Source organism: Nyctereutes procyonoides, unplaced genomic scaffold (genome assembly GCF_905146905.1).
Source record: "Nyctereutes procyonoides isolate TBG_1078 unplaced genomic scaffold, NYPRO_anot_genome, whole genome shotgun sequence".
Lineage (NCBI taxonomy): Eukaryota > Metazoa > Chordata > Mammalia > Carnivora > Canidae > Nyctereutes > Nyctereutes procyonoides.
The window spans coordinates 48,024,260-48,039,717 of record NW_026575142.1 but is presented as its reverse complement, the minus strand read 5'-3'; the positions used below and the strand labels follow the sequence as shown (position 1 = coordinate 48,039,717).

The following is a 15,458-nucleotide window of genomic DNA, read 5'->3' as shown; positions in this document are numbered from 1 at the left end:
AAAATTATTATGTAAAGGGAGTTCTATTTAATTGGTTTAAGGAAAAATAACTTTTAACATCGGGATCCCTGGGTGGCGCAGCGGTTTGGCGCCTGCCTTTGGCCCAGGGTGTGATCCTGGAGACCCGGGATCGAATCCCACGTCGGGCTTCCAGTGCATGGAGCCTGCTTCTCCCTCTGCCTATGTCTTTACCCCCGCCCCCTCTCTGTGTGACTATCATAAATAAATAAAAAAAATAACTTTTAACATCAATAATGTACTCATGTAAAACTGAAACAATTTTATTTTATTTTATTATTATTTTTTACAATTTTATTTCATTTGCTAAAAGGATAAAGTTTTCTAGGACTATTGGTCTGACATTCTTGATGAGACTGTGAATGGTTTTTCTTTACTTTTCAAGTAATCTGCCTAGAAAACAAAGATTCTATGTTTTTTTGGAAATAATTTCCTGTGCCTCATGTTATCTTTATCAGGTCTTTGATTATTTTAGAAAACTGAGTCTTCTCTATTAAAAGAGCTAGGTTTTTGTTTTTGTTTTTGTTTTTGTTTTTGTTTTTGTTTTTTTTGTTTTTTTTCTTTTTTACAATTCTGTAACTTTCTGTATTAGACTTTGAAGTCTATAACTGTCACTTTGGCAGAACGGATAACTAAGTATTGTTTCACAGTGGCTTGTAATCTAATTGAGTGTTTTAAACCTTTTGGTATTTTTGACAAACTTCCCATAAATAAAATTCTAATGAAGTTTTGTTGATGTTGAATGAACTAACTTTGGGATTTTTCAGAGGATCCCTGTGACATCGCAAAAGATGTCCTGTGAAAGGAAGACATTGAACTAATTGGGCTTATTTAGTATATTAAATTTCATGGGAAGCATTGTCAAATAAGTGATGCTAAACTTTCTTTAAATTGTTCCTGAAATTGTACATTTCTAAAAATCTGATATAAATTCAGTCATAATTCTCATTATTTTCAAAAGGCTGTCAGAAATAACCAAATTTTCATGTCAATCATGTTATAATGAACTCTCATCAGATCCTTAACCATGGCCATTTCTAAGTCTTTTGTCATTTACAGACATTTATTGTTTTATTTTGATGTTTGATGTTTTTGCCAAAGTGTTCCTGCAAAAGTACTTCATCTTCAAAGAGATTCACGGAAAAGACTGACAAGTACAGGTTTCTGATAACCATGATCAGTTTGCCTTCATGTGGGAGGAGCAGTAATGGACCTTTCATGTGCTTCCTCAAGGCTACACACATAGCCCCACAATATGTCATGAGATAGTAGTCCAAGACCTGACCCTATTCACCTTTTCCACATCAGTAAAACGGGCCCATTATATTGATGATATAATGTTAGCATGTGAAGACTTGCCTCTGCTGCAGGACACAATGCAGATTTTGCTGGAACATCTGTGAGGGAGAGGATAGGAATGTACCTATAGAAAATTTAAGGCCCAGGCACTGGCTGTGAAATTTTTGGGAGTCAAGATGGGGATCTTCCTAGAAACTGTATTCTTTTTTTATAAAGAGTTTATTTATTGGGAACCCTGGGTGGCGCAGCGGTTTAGTGCCTGCCTTTGGCCCAGGGCGCGATTCTGGAGACCCGGGATTGAATCCTACATCGGGCTCCCGGTGCATGGAGCCTGCTTCTCCCTCTGCCTGTGTCTCTGCCTCTCTCTCTCTCTCTCTGTGAGTATCATAAATAAATAAAAATTTAAAAAAATAAAAAAAAATAAAGAGTTTATTTATTCATGAGAGACAGAGAGGGGCAGAGACATAGGCAGAGGGAGGAGAAGCAGGCTACAATGCAAGGAGCCCGATGTGGGACTCATTCCCGAAATTTTGGGATCATGCCCTGAGCCGAAGGCAGATGCTCAACCACTGAGCCACTCAGGCGTCCCACAGAAACTGTATCGATAAGGTATAAGTCTGTTCATCCTCTAAGAATGTGAAAGAGCTATAAACTTTTGTAGAGGTTTGAGAATTTCAGAGGACTTTTATTCCCCACATGACACAGTGCCTCCACCCCTTACCCCTTTACCACCGCTACCTGGTAAAGAAAGGGCATGTGTGGGACTGGGGATCAGAGTAGCGATAGCCTCCTTTGAGATGACAAAAACCTAATGAAGTAGATTAAAGCTGTGGGCATCTCCCAAAGAGGACTGCCATTTGAGTTATATGTCTGTGACTCTGGAAGATGTGAGTCAGGTGTTGTGGCAAAGACAACAGCAGAGAGTACCCATAGAATTTGGTCCCAGCTGTGTAAAGAAACAGAAACCTGATATAACCCCTTACACCAATAGTTTCTAGCAGTGTACAGAACACTCCTCTAGGCAGAGCATCTCAGACAGGAGCCAATGTGACAGCCAATGGGCTGAACTCAGAGTGGTTTGGCTGGTGGTCATTCATTGAGTCCTACTGTTAACCCTTTACATTAACAGTTGGGCTATTCTAAAGGAATTAGCCCTGTGGTTTGGACAATAGGAAGCTGAGAAGTAGATGATTATAAGTGGGTCTTTGTGTGGTCAGGATGTGTGAGGGTACATTTGGGTTCACCTGCAAGAGCCTGAGACAGTCCTCAATGTCTTCCAGCTTATAAGCTACTGACACCCTCTTACAGTTAAGAAACTGATACCCTAACTCTGGTATGAGCCCTTTAGTAGATATAGCAGACTAGGTGCATAGAAGGAAGAGCCACCATTGTGCCCAGGTGGGATGCTGTATTGCTCAGGATGCCAGATTGCTCTTGAAATACAGTGATTTGGTTAATGTAAGAACAGCATGTTCTCTGTGTTCCAAACAATACCCAAGGCAACTGCCAAAGGAATCTGGGGCAATCCACTGTAGTTCTCAACTTGTGAGAGATTGGCAAATTGATTCTATTGGGCTTCTGTCAGAGTGAGGGTTCTAAATATGCCTTGGTTTGTGTGAACAGTGCATCTGACCTCACCCAAGCTTTCCCCTGTTGCCACACAAACTGGCTGCCACCATTAGGGAATTAGAGAAGGGGATTAGAGAAGCTGAGTACCATTTACAGATACTGTCAATCAACTAGACAGTGATCAGAGGTCACATGGCAAAGGTCATGGTGTTTCAGCCTGAACAAAAGAATATGACATTGAATGGACATGTTCATGTTCCATCGCCCCTATTGCCTGCACGTACTAGGGTTGGTAGAAAAGAAAAATGGAATCTTAAAGCAGCAGATATAATTACTAATAGATAAAACCACTTTGGCCAAGTGGACTCAAGTCCTGCCCCAGGCTTTAATACATTTGTATGGTCAACCATTAGGCCCTCTTGTCCCATATGCCAGACTGGGGACCCCTGCTCAGGCACCCAACACTGTACAGGTATGGATGACATGGTAAAGAGCCATTGTCCAACTTTCACCATGGATTAACATGCTGTGCTACTGAGAACACCAAGCCCCATCATGCCTGGAATTTGCAATGAGATGTCTCACCTGGATTGGCGAGTTAGTTCATATCCTTGGATGATGGGGAACTATTTAGTTTCCACTGGGATCCTGTTGTTGAAACCCACTATGCTAGAGTAGAACCTGTGCCATTGAAAGAAGGAAAGAGGTGGGCATCCTGGTCTGGTATATCCCACCCCCAGTCCATTCCCTCATGCCTAACAGTGCTGCCTCCCTGGCCAGGTATATAGTCTGTATAACAAGGTCAAGTTACTAAGGCTGCCAGCCTCCCTCTCCTCAAGGCTCAGTGGGTAGGTTCTCTTTTCCCCTGACACAATCATTTGACCACCCTCTTTGGCCTGGAGGACATTAAGGAAATGATAGCCAACAATGCCCATCCTTATTGAACACTGAATGTCTCTAATGAGAAAAGCTGTCCTCCAAAATAGAATGGCCTTGGACATTATTACTGCCTTGCAATGAGGCACCTGTACCATTATCCAGACAGAATGCTGCAAGTGCATACCCGATGAGTCTCTAATATATCATTTTTATTAAATCAGATGAAGGCACATGTAAATGCCCTGAGTGATCCAACCCCCAGCCCAGGGGACTTAATAAATCAGTGGCTTGGAACATGGGGCTTTTGGTGGAAAAGTTAGCACTGATTTTGGTCATTATCTTAATTTGGGTTTTCTCTTTTATGTGCCTGTGTAATTGTTGTGTCATCTGCCTTCACTGCAGCCAGTTAGCTGTCAAAGGGGCTACCACCATGCAAAGGAAAGTCCTTGCTGACTACTACTCAGGGCACATTGTAGAAGAAGGGACATGTGAGATTGTAGGAGCTGGAGGTAAAGGCTAGAGTGTTGGGGAAGGTCATCAGGAGGATATGACTGCCAGCTGACCTGTGAGCTCGACCTAGGCAATCACAGGTTCCTTACCCACTCCCCTGTCCTTGGAATGTAGCTTCTACTTGTCTTACCCACTCCAAAAAGCTATTCTTAGGACACTGCTGTGAGATGGTAGTGTGTTGCTGAGACTTGGATGGTATACGTGACTAGACCCAGTGAAGGCCCTTGCATAAACTCTTATGTTTAGTGGGCAGGTACAGAGATCTACTTGTCTTGCGGCTGCCTAAGATAAGCCTCATGTAAATTCCCTTGCTGCTTGAACTTGCCACCTACCAGTCTGAAGTGGTCTGCCTCTTTCTTCAGGCTCCCCTTGCCTTGCATGTACAGGGACCAGTTTGCAACGCAGCAGTTCTTTTGCAATAATTCTGGATTACATGTTCTGTAATAAGGTTAATCAGGCAAATGGGATAGATGTCTAATTGCTAGGAGCTATACTCTCTAATCCTGTAATCCTCCATTATTTAGGAATTTATCCTAAATAATTCAGAAAGAGAAAAACAAATTATAATTATTTATCATACTGTTAATGATAAGCAAAAACAGTGGGGAATCTAAACAGAAATAGGATGGTTAAGAAGTTTCCTCAGTGGTATATCACGAAGCATTAAATGATAATAATGTAGATTGTGAGGCAACATGAAGATATTTTAATTGATATATATATATATATGTAGAGAGAGAGAGAAAGTGTACACATGAGTGAGCTCATGGAGGGAGGGGCAGAGGAAGAGAGAGAAAGAAAGAGAGTCTCTACGCAGGCTCTACGCTCAACTCCGAGCCGCACACAGGGCGGATACAAGCAAGAGTAAGACAGCCTATATCTCAGGAGCTCCTACTAGAGGCAACCACAGGTACAGGAAAGACAGGAGGGAGGAAATAAACTTTCTGATCCTAGAAGAGTCAGGAGATTATGACTGAATTCCTCTAAGTCAGAATCTGGCTCAGGTGAAAGGATCAACAGCACTGCTGGGCCTTGGTTGGACTAGGGTAACTGGTTTCCCACCATCCCTGCAGGAGGGCCACCCCATGGAGACTGCAGCTCCTCAGGAGAAACAGGGTGGGGCCAGAAAGGGGGTCACTCCCTCACCTATCACACACATTGGTGGGGCACCCGAGCTAAACCATTTGTAGACAAGCTGCTTCTGGGTCTGGGTTTGTATCCAATAGAACACCTCCATTGCTGGGATCTATGAAGAGTCAGCACTTGACACAAGGGTTTGTAGAAAGAAAGAAAGAAAGGAATAACAACTGCAAAAATAAATAAAAGAGTCAGGGAAAGTTAAAGAAGAGAGGAAATAGTTGAGATAGGCTGTAAGATTTATCAGATGCATAAATTGGTAATGTAGTTAGTACGTGTTAAATGTTTATTATATGCACATACTTTGCTAAGCACTTTTCATTATCTCATTAGTTCCTCTCAATACTATGTGGTAGGTGCATGCACCATTGTAAAAATGAGTAAACGAGTTTAAAGTGGCTAGGTAACATGCTGAAGGTTGGTGAATCAGCACCAGAATCAGCACATGAACCCATGTCGTCTGTCTTCTAACATCCATGTTCAAAGTCACTATACTTCACAATGACCTCCAATTGTGAGGAAAGTGTACCTATGGAGGTATTAATACTACTTTAAGAGAAATAGTTTTATTGGAGTAAGAGGATTTTCTCTTGATTTCTTGCTAATGTTATTTTAACATTCAAGAATTCTTGCCAACAGCTACAACATCTATTGCTTATTGCTCTGAGAGACCTTCAAGAGAAGGAGCTAGGTGCAGATATTTCTTTATCCTCACTGAGGTGGTAAGATATGACAAGGTAGACAGTATAGGAAGCAGTATAGGAAAAATGGGATATGATTGGAAAGTGGGTGGTTTAGAGTTGCAGCTTTTGATTCTCTTAGGTCAACAATGTCGACTTCTTTGTATCTACACCGTGGGAATTCCTACTCCCTGTTTTATTATTATGTGAAAATTTGAGGATTAGTGAAATTTCAACCATATTGATGGGGGTTTAATTTTTGTCAGGGTAAAATTATACTGAGTTTCTTGTTCTAAAATCAAAAGCAGTAGAAGAGCTCTCAGTGGCTGTTATGTTGCAGATATTTAGTAACGCTAAATTACTAAATGCTAAATGGTACTCAAGGTATTTCTGGGGTGATGAAATCTTGCCTGTCAACACTCATCTGAGTCTGTATTTATTTATTTATTTATTTATTTATTTATTTATTTATTTATTTATTTAGGAGAAGGAGGAGGATGGAGCAGAGGAAGAGGGAGGGAGAGAGAGCCTTTAGCAGACTTCACACCTAGTGTGGAGCTTGAAGTGGGGCTGGACCTCACAACCCTAAGATCGTGACCTGAGCTGAAATTAAGAGTCAGACACTAGGGATCCCTGGGTGGCGCAGCAGTTTGGCGCCTGCCTTTGGCCCAGGGCGTGATCCTGGAGACCCGGGATCGAATCCCACATCGGGCTCCCAGTGCATGGAGCCTGCTTCTCCCTCTGCCTGTGTCTCTGCCTCTCTCTCTCTCTGTGTGACTATCATAAATAAAATAAAAAAAAAAATTAAAAAAAAAAAGAGACACTTAACTGACTGAGCTACCCAGGTGCCCCATCATCTGAGTCTTTTTTTTTTTTTAAGAGTTTATTTATTTATTCATGAGACACACACAGAGAGAGGCAGACACATGGGCAGAAGAGAAGCAGGCTCCCTGCGGGCAGCCCAGTATGGGACTCAATCCCAAGAATCCGGGATCACATCTTGAGCAAAGGCAAGTGCTTAACCACTGAGCCACCCAGGCGTCCCTCATCTGAGTCTTTAAAAAAAGGCTCTGTATTTGACATCCTCCATCACAGAAAGTTACTTAGGGCCCAGGAGGTGATGGAATATGACATCATTATGAATAATCAAAGGAACAAAACTCATGCAATAAGAGGATTTTGTTAAGTCCATTCACTTTTCTGTTCATAGGTTTTGTTGAAAACTATAAGTTGGCATTTTAGAGATGAAGAAAAATTAGTGTACTATACACATAGAAATTGGCATATTCTTATTCCCAGCATCTGGAACAGTCTTGTACATAGGTGCTAAGTCATTTCTTGAAAGAATGCATTAAACAAGATGTGAAGATTTTTGTTTCCTCTTAATGCTACTGTGCCATTCTCATGTAAGAATAGTAAGAGGTGGCATACCAAGCTTTCCTTTTCTGATGCTGCAATGTCAAAAGATTTTACAGGGCACCTGGGTGGCTCAGTAGTTGAGTGTCTGCCTGCTTTTCCCCCTGCCTATGTCGCTGCCTCTCTGTGTGTTTCTCATGAATAAATAAAATCTTAAAAAAAAAAAAGATTTTACAAAACTCCCTTAGCTCTTAAACTTGATTCTCCTAGAAAAGCAAAAGAACTAGGATAGCTAAACCAATTTTAAAAAAGAAGAATAAAGTTAGAGATATCATATTACCCTATTTTAAGACTTACTATCTAGCTATAGTAATCAAGTTAGTGGTATCATTGGAGGGAGAGAAAAATAGGTCAATGGCATAGAGTCCAGAAATCAACTCACACACGTATGGGCAGCTGATTTTCACATAGGTACAAAAGCAATTTAATGAAGAGATGGTAGTCTTCAACAAATGATGTTGGAACAATTGGACATTTATAGGCAAAAAAAAGAATCTTCATCTAATTCTTACACTTTTTTTTAAAGATTTTATTTATTTATTCATGAGAGACACACAAAGAGAGAGAGGCAGAGACACAGGCAGAGGGAGAAGCAGGCGCCATGCAGGGAGCCTGATGTGGTACTCTATCCCGGGTCTCCAGGATCATGCCCGGGCTGAAGGTGGCGCTAAACCGATGAACCGCCGGGGCTGCCCTAAATCTTACACTTTGTGTAAGAATTAACTCAAGGTGAAATATTGCTCTAAGTGTAAAAATTGTAAAACTTTTGGAAGAAAACATACAAGAAAATATTCATGACCTAGGGCTAGATGAAGCATTTGTAGACATAACATTAAAAAGCACAATCCATAAAACCAAATCAACAAATTAAACTTGATCAAAATTTAAAACTTGTGCTCTGAAAAAAAATAAATAAAAAATAAAACTTGTGCTCTGTAAATGGCCCAATTAAGAAAGAAAATATATGGGAATCATTTAACAAAAGACTTGAGTCCATAGTAGATAAAAAATTCTCTAAACTCAACATGATGAAACCATCCCACTTAGACAATGGGCAAAACGTAAACAGATACTTCACCAAAAAAAGAAGTATAGGTGGCAGATAAGCACAGGAAACGATGTTTTACATCATTAACGATTAAGATAGTGCAAATCAAAATCAAAATGAGATATCGAATCATGCCTAAATGAGTGGCTAAAATAAAAAAAATAATGATAATACCAGGTGATGGTGAGGATGTGGAGAAACTGGATCTCTCATACATTGCAAGTGGGAATGTAAAATGATTCTGCAATAAAGTAATTTCAGTGACAACTATGTTTGAATCACAGGTAATGTCAAGCTGCTTTATATGCTTCTTATACTTTCAAAGTTAAAATAAGAAATGAGATCTCCATTCCCATACAGATTGGTAGTGGCTATATTTGCCAAGTTTAAGTTATGGTTCTGGCAGTGTGTTTAGACCCTCAATAAAAGACAAAGGAAATTTCCATATTTCAAAATCCATTTACGTTAGAGATAGTGACGATGGTTGTCCAACATTCTCAATATAATTAATGCCCCTGCATTGTACACTTAGAAGTGGTCAAAATGGCAGTTTTCATATGTGTTTTCCCACAATAAACAAATCCATTTAAGATGTCTTTTAGAAACTTCTACCTTTCAATTGGAAGTGATTAATCTGAATATAATGACATAATAAAAGCAAATGTCAAGAGAAAATTCTAATAGAATTCTCTTATGCCTTCCAAAAGATAAATATGCTCAACTAAAATCATGTACTCGTGGATTGATGTTCAGTATTTAGCAGTACCTGTCTCTGTGAAAAGACATTTTCAAAGATGAAATTGTAAAATCTTATTACAAATCAGCCATTAAGAGATGAAGGTTTTGATCGATTTTAATTCTAGGGAAAACTATTTTAAACCCCAGTTAAGTGAAATATTAGTCATCCATTCTTCTCATTAGTAGATCTGTATTACCAAAAATTTTTCAATTATTACTGTATTTTGAATTTTGTCAAACATTTTGTGGAAATTTCTTTTCCTTTGTAATATAAGTACCTACATAATGCCCTTGATTTTGCCTCTTGGCCCACAAAGCCTAAAATATTTACTATCTATCTGGTCCTTTACAGAAAATTTTGCTGACCCCTAGTTTAGAGCATTGATTTTTCACTTTCTCTTCATTTCTAATATATTATTTTGAAGAGTTCACATCTGTACTCTTGTGTTCTGCGTTAGTTTTATCCCACAAATTCTGATGTGCTATAATTTCTTACCATTTAGTTCAAGATATTTACTAATTTCCAATTGACATCTTCTTTAACTCATGTTATTTAGAGATTTTATATATTTATTTGAGAGAGTGAACAAGAGAGAAGGAGCAGGGGGAGGGGCAGAGAGAGAAGCAGACTCCTGGCTGCCCAGGACCCCAGGTTTATGTCCTGAGCCAAAGGCAGACACTTAACTGACTGAGCCGCTCAAGCACCCCTAACTCATGTTGTTTAGAAGTGTGTTGCAAAACTTTTTTTTTTTTTTTTTTAAAGAGAGTGTGCAAGCAGGGAGAGGGACAGAAGAAGAGGAATAGAGAGATTCACAAGCAGACTGCCTGCAGAGCGTGGGGCCTGTTGGAGGGCTTGATTCCCAGAGATCATGACCTGAGCAGAAATGAAGAGCCAGTTGCCAAACTGCCTGAGCCAAAAAGGCACCCCTACATAATTTCTAAATATTTGGAGATCTTTTTGATATCCTTACAACATTCTGTACCTACTCTGTACATATTCCCAGTTTCTATTTCCTTATAATAGGTATGTTTGTATTTTTAGTGTATCTTTCTCCTTTCTTAATCCAATGATTTTCTTCTCCTTGTGGTTATAGGCAGCTTAAAGGTTCAAAAAACAACCAACCAGGGCAGCCCCAGTGGTGCAGTGGTTTAGCGCCACCTGTGGCCCAGGGTGTGATCCTGGAGACCCTGGATTGAGTCCCACGTCAGGCTCTCTGCATAGAGCCTGCTTCTCCCTCTGCCTGTGTCTCTGCCTCTCATTCTCTCTCTGTGTCTCTATGAATAAATAAATAAAATATTAAAAAAAAAAAAACAACCAACCAAACAGACAAAACCAAAAAAGAAAAAAATCTACCTTTGTTGTATTCTTGACTCTCAGCAACCACAGTCCCTAACCACGAAATAAGTGTTCACCTTATGCCTAAGGACTTTATGTAAGAGTTAATTCTTGATATTGACTTTTTTTTTTGTTATGGTGTGTTGTTATTCTCTTGAACTGTCTACCTTGCCTTTGTCAAAAGGACAAAAATGTGTTTCCCAGTTGCCAAGGCTGTGTACTTTACTGATACTAAGCAATACCTTATCTTAAGATGCATAACTGTCTTATGAACTAAAGCTGCTGTGTTTGAGGAGAGAGCCACCTAGACATACAGGTACCTCCATGCACAAATCCATTTCCGCTAATATTTGAGTGGCCTCTGCTCTGTGTGGAAAAGAGGTGGTGCATAAAAACAGAGACTTTGCCTGTGTAAGACACAGTGTGGAAGGGGCTGCACCATTTAACTTTTTCTTGATTTGAGGACCTGTTCTTTCTTGCTATTTCCAGTCATTGCTGGAAATATTTGTGATAATGTGAGAAAAATGATGGCGTACTTATAATCCTTATCTGAGGAAAACAATGCTTCTGCTTCCGCAACAAGAAGGGGTAAACTTTGAGTACTTTTAGAGTAAATAAGGGTAGAAGTGTTCAAGATTCTTGGCCCACCCTCTTCTGCTTCAGTTAGACTTTGGGTTATATGTATTTTTGTTAATGTGATTAATTGGTATTTTAAGCTTTATGGTAAATATGGTTGACTTTGTATTTCAGGTCATGAGACCCTCTGCTTCATGGAGCAGACATCTAGCTGTTGGAGCTCTTTAGCTGTGCAGCCAGGGTGTGGGCCCCTATTCTGCTGTCCCTGTTGCTGATAAGGAAGAGAGAGGGGAGATATGTGTTCATACTGGCTTTTCTCTGTGACAGAGCTATTTAATTGGGGGGTGATTATGAAGTTTTTGTCATAGAAAATGGGCAATAGAATTTGCAGTTAGTGAAAGGATTGACTCTCACTCCGCATTGGGAAATGAAAGATAAAACACATTGGTGATAAAAACATAAGTTTTGGAATGTACAACACAAAGAGTGAATCTCAATGTAAACTGTAGTTTTAGTCAATAGTAACATATTAATATTGGTTTATCAGTTGTAACAAATGTACCATCCTCATGCAAGATGTCACTAATGGGGGAAGCAGACCGGGAAGAGACGGGGAGATGAGGAGGTCTATGGAAACTCTCTATACTTTTTGTTCAATTTTTCTGAACCTAAAAGTGCTCAAGAATTGAAAAGTTTTAAGGGGATCCCTGGGCGGCTCAGTGGTTTAGCGCCTGCCTTTGGCCCAGAGCGCGATCCTGGAGTCCCGGGATCGAGTCCCACGTCAGGCTCCCGGCATGGAGCCTGCTTCTCCCTCCTCCTGTGTCTCTGCCTCTCTCTCTCTCTCTCTCTCTGTCTATGATAAATAAATAAATCTTTAAAAAAAAGAAAAGAAAAGTTTTAAGTGAGTGGTTAAATTAGTTCATGTTTAACCCTGACCCTTGGGATTTCTCAGATGAGGGGAATCTGGTTTGCAGTTTGAAACTGTTACATCAGGTAGATTGCCCCTCTGTTCCTCTAACGTTCATTGCTTTTTTGCCCCCTCTCTCTATCTTTTGCCTTCGCTGTCTGTTGAAACAGTTGGAATGCCAAGATGCCTTGGAAACAGCAGCCCGAGCTGAGGGCCTTTCTCTGGATGCCTCCATGCATTCTCAGCTCAGAATCCTGGATGAGGAACATCCCAAGGGAAAGTACCATCATAGCTTAAGTGCTCTGAAGCCCATCCGGACCACTTCCAAGTAAGAGACTCTGCCGGTTAATGACTTGCTGTGAAGCATCAAAAGCATCTTTGAAAATTTGGGCTAGGATTCGACTACTGGGGAAGACCTGTTTTTAGTCAGGAACTCTGTTTAATAAACCGTGTATTATAAATGCTGGCTAGCCTCTCTCAGTCATTGACAATTTCGTGCTTTGGGTTTTCTCTCCTTAGACACCAGCACCCAGTGGACAATGCTGGGCTCTTCTCCTGCATGACATTTTCTTGGCTTTCTCCTCTGGCCCGCATGGCCCACAGGAAGGGGGAGCTCTCAATGGAGGATGTGTGGTCTTTGTCCAAGCACGAGTCTTCTGACGTGAACTGCAGAAGGTAGGCGTCTCTGGTCCACCCTCGTCCCCCACATACCGGGTGTATAGGGCCTGAGCTAGCAGGGGGAGTCCAGCAGTGTGACGCCCTCAGCTCTGTGTTCTTTTAGGATCTGAGCTGTCCTGTGGAGGGAGGGTAGCCTGGGGATGACTTCTCTTTGCTCTTCTGCTTTATCTCCTATTTCACCTTTAATCCTGTTTTAACCACGGGCTTTCTCTCTCTCTCTCAGCCCTGCTTCTCTTCCTGAGTCTACAGGGAAATTATGTTGCTGCCTTGTGACAGAATGCATTTTTGTGGTAGCTGATTATCATGATTAAAATTTAGTGTGCAACTTTGCAGTTGACCATAGGATCCTTCAGAAAGAGTTGGGGACCCTTGAGAAAGGAAGTTCTTAGCCATAAATGAATTCTATTCAGGGATAATTTTTTGGGGTGGAAGGAAGGACTTTTGTTCTCATCATTTCCTGTCTCCTGAGAGGCTCCCGAGGGTAAATATGTAGTTGCCCAGGAAGGGTATTTTTCCCCAGAAGGTGAAGTCTGTGTACATAGTTCATTAGTTCAAAGAAGAGGCTGGTGTGAGTGGTGTCAAAGCCTGGAGACAAAAAGCAATGGCAAGAGGGAAACTAGGGTGTCTGATCACCTGGGGAGATGTGTAACAGAGGACATGTGCCCTTGTTAAGACTAGAGAGACTGTGGCAAGAAGAGCTGAATGAAGTTGGGCCAGACGCTGCTTCCCTCCGAAGGGTTGTGTGGATCTTCTGCCGTACAAGGCTCATCCTCTCCATCGTGTGCCTGATGATCACGCAGCTGGCTGGCTTCAGTGGACCAGTAAGTTCTAACCATCCCTTCTGACAGTCTCCAGGGGCCCGGCCATGGCCAGCTCTAACACTCTTGTTCTGTTGCAGGGGTTGTGCTCACCGTTGGGCTAGTTAGCAGCCTTAGAGATGCCTCTAGGTCTGTTGGAAGGGAACCATTGATTTTGGAATGAATGGTAGCTGGTCAGCAGCTGAAAGCATGAGGGGCCGTGTTGCCAGAGAAGAGCTGGAACTGGCTTGCTTTCCTGGGGCGGGTGAAGATGAATGATTCTGGCTCCGTGCAGGACTGTGCTTCTTTGCTGTGTGTTGACATGAAACGACAGTCTTGATTTGGGAAGATGTGTCTTGTGGTGCTGTGAGTGGGCGAGAGCAGTGTTGTGTGGCATAGGCTGCTGAGCTAGTGCTGGTGACACACTGAATGCCTGGAGGCAGAGTTGTCAGGTGTTTGGTGGTTCTGTGGCCAATGAGCCCGAAGAAACTAGATGAGTGTTGAGGTTTTTAGAGTCCAACCTGGAGTCTATTTTAAGTTTTGGTTTATAGTGTAAACTGTGTGGCAGGTGTCGGGGTGGCAGCCGTGGTTTTTTCCTAGCGTGTACTGAAGCAGAGTAGGTAAGAGAGTGATGTTCACACTGTTTTCTGGACACCTGTTTCTTACACCTGCTGTGCTGCTTTACACTTGAGACTTTGATTAAATCTATTTTCTACATATTTGCCTTGAGGCATCGGAGCAGTAGTACTACTTATACTGTGCATTTTCCGTGTGTGGGTAAGCTGGAGGTTCATGGTTTTGGTAAGTATATGCCTAAGATGCATGGTGATTAGGTAAAACTAATTTGCAGTTTTTTGTGTTTTTTTTTGTTGTTGTTTGTTTGTTTTTTGTTTTTTAAATGTTTGATGCCTTTAAAAGTTCTGATCTCTTTTCTCAAGCAGAGAACACTACTTTTCTGGTATTAGGTTTCTATATTAATTGACCAACTAACACACTTTTGTATAAGTTTTAAGTAAGAGAGACCATGTGAGTGAATATTATGTTACTGACCAAAATGGCAAACATTTTCATAGGACCAGCTTCCCCCAAGAAGAGCTTCTGTCATTGTTTCACTACAGGGCTGGTGGCTGCTCTGAATCTTCTGTAGAATTCTTTGAACTGGGTAGCACAATATGTAGGCTTTCTTGATTCCATTTGGCCAGTGCAAGAAGTTCATTGGCTCCCCCCATGCCAAAAAAAGAAAAAAAGAAAAAGAAAAACCAACAAAAAACAAAACCAAAAAGGGAAGAAATTCCAAAGATTGTTGAGATTTTAATTTTTTATTTGGGAATAAAACGTACCTATGCATTTTCAGTTTGGGGGCCTACAGTCACTCCCTGGAGCATCTGCATATTCCTTTTTCTCTCTTTTAAGCTACAGCATACTGGAATGCTTACTCTAGTAAACTCTTCTAGATGCCAGGGAAACACTGAGAGCCTTCCTTTAACAGGAAAACAGCAACACATTTTTCCTTCTCTCTACCCTGTTGGGGAAGAGCAACTTAAGGCCTGTGTTATTTCATGGGATGCCATCCTCAAACAATTGAGAAAGCAATGGTCCCATCCATAGTCTCTCTAAATGATAGAAAGATTTAAAACTATAAGCAAAGCAAGCTTCTTTTTCTTCTTCTTCTTCTTTTTTTTTTTTTTTTTTGGAGTACCAATTCTGATAAATTTCTCTTTAATTGGAAATTAAAGAATCAGCCTGGTTTTGAGATTCATGCTAGCAATGAGCGTACCTTCTGTTCTGTGGATTTAAATCCTTTCAAAGGACATCCATTTTAGATTTCTGCACATTTTCCAATATGGCACAACTTTCCAACTGGCTTAGT

General features: G+C 40.9%; 1 protein-coding gene across 3 annotated transcripts in view; it reads left to right on the top strand.

Moving 5' to 3' along the window:
* The window catches only part of ABCC5 (ATP binding cassette subfamily C member 5), a 92,869-nt gene that overhangs the window by 19,204 nt on the left and 58,207 nt on the right, over positions 1-15,458 (top strand). For all 3 annotated transcript variants that reach the window (XM_055307855.1, XM_055307854.1, XM_055307857.1), the window contains exons 3-5: positions 12,284-12,441; positions 12,633-12,788; positions 13,465-13,612. In XM_055307855.1, coding sequence (XP_055163830.1) covers positions 12,284-12,441; positions 12,633-12,788; positions 13,465-13,612 — 462 coding nt within the window. The remainder of the gene's footprint in view (positions 1-12,283; positions 12,442-12,632; positions 12,789-13,464; positions 13,613-15,458) is intronic.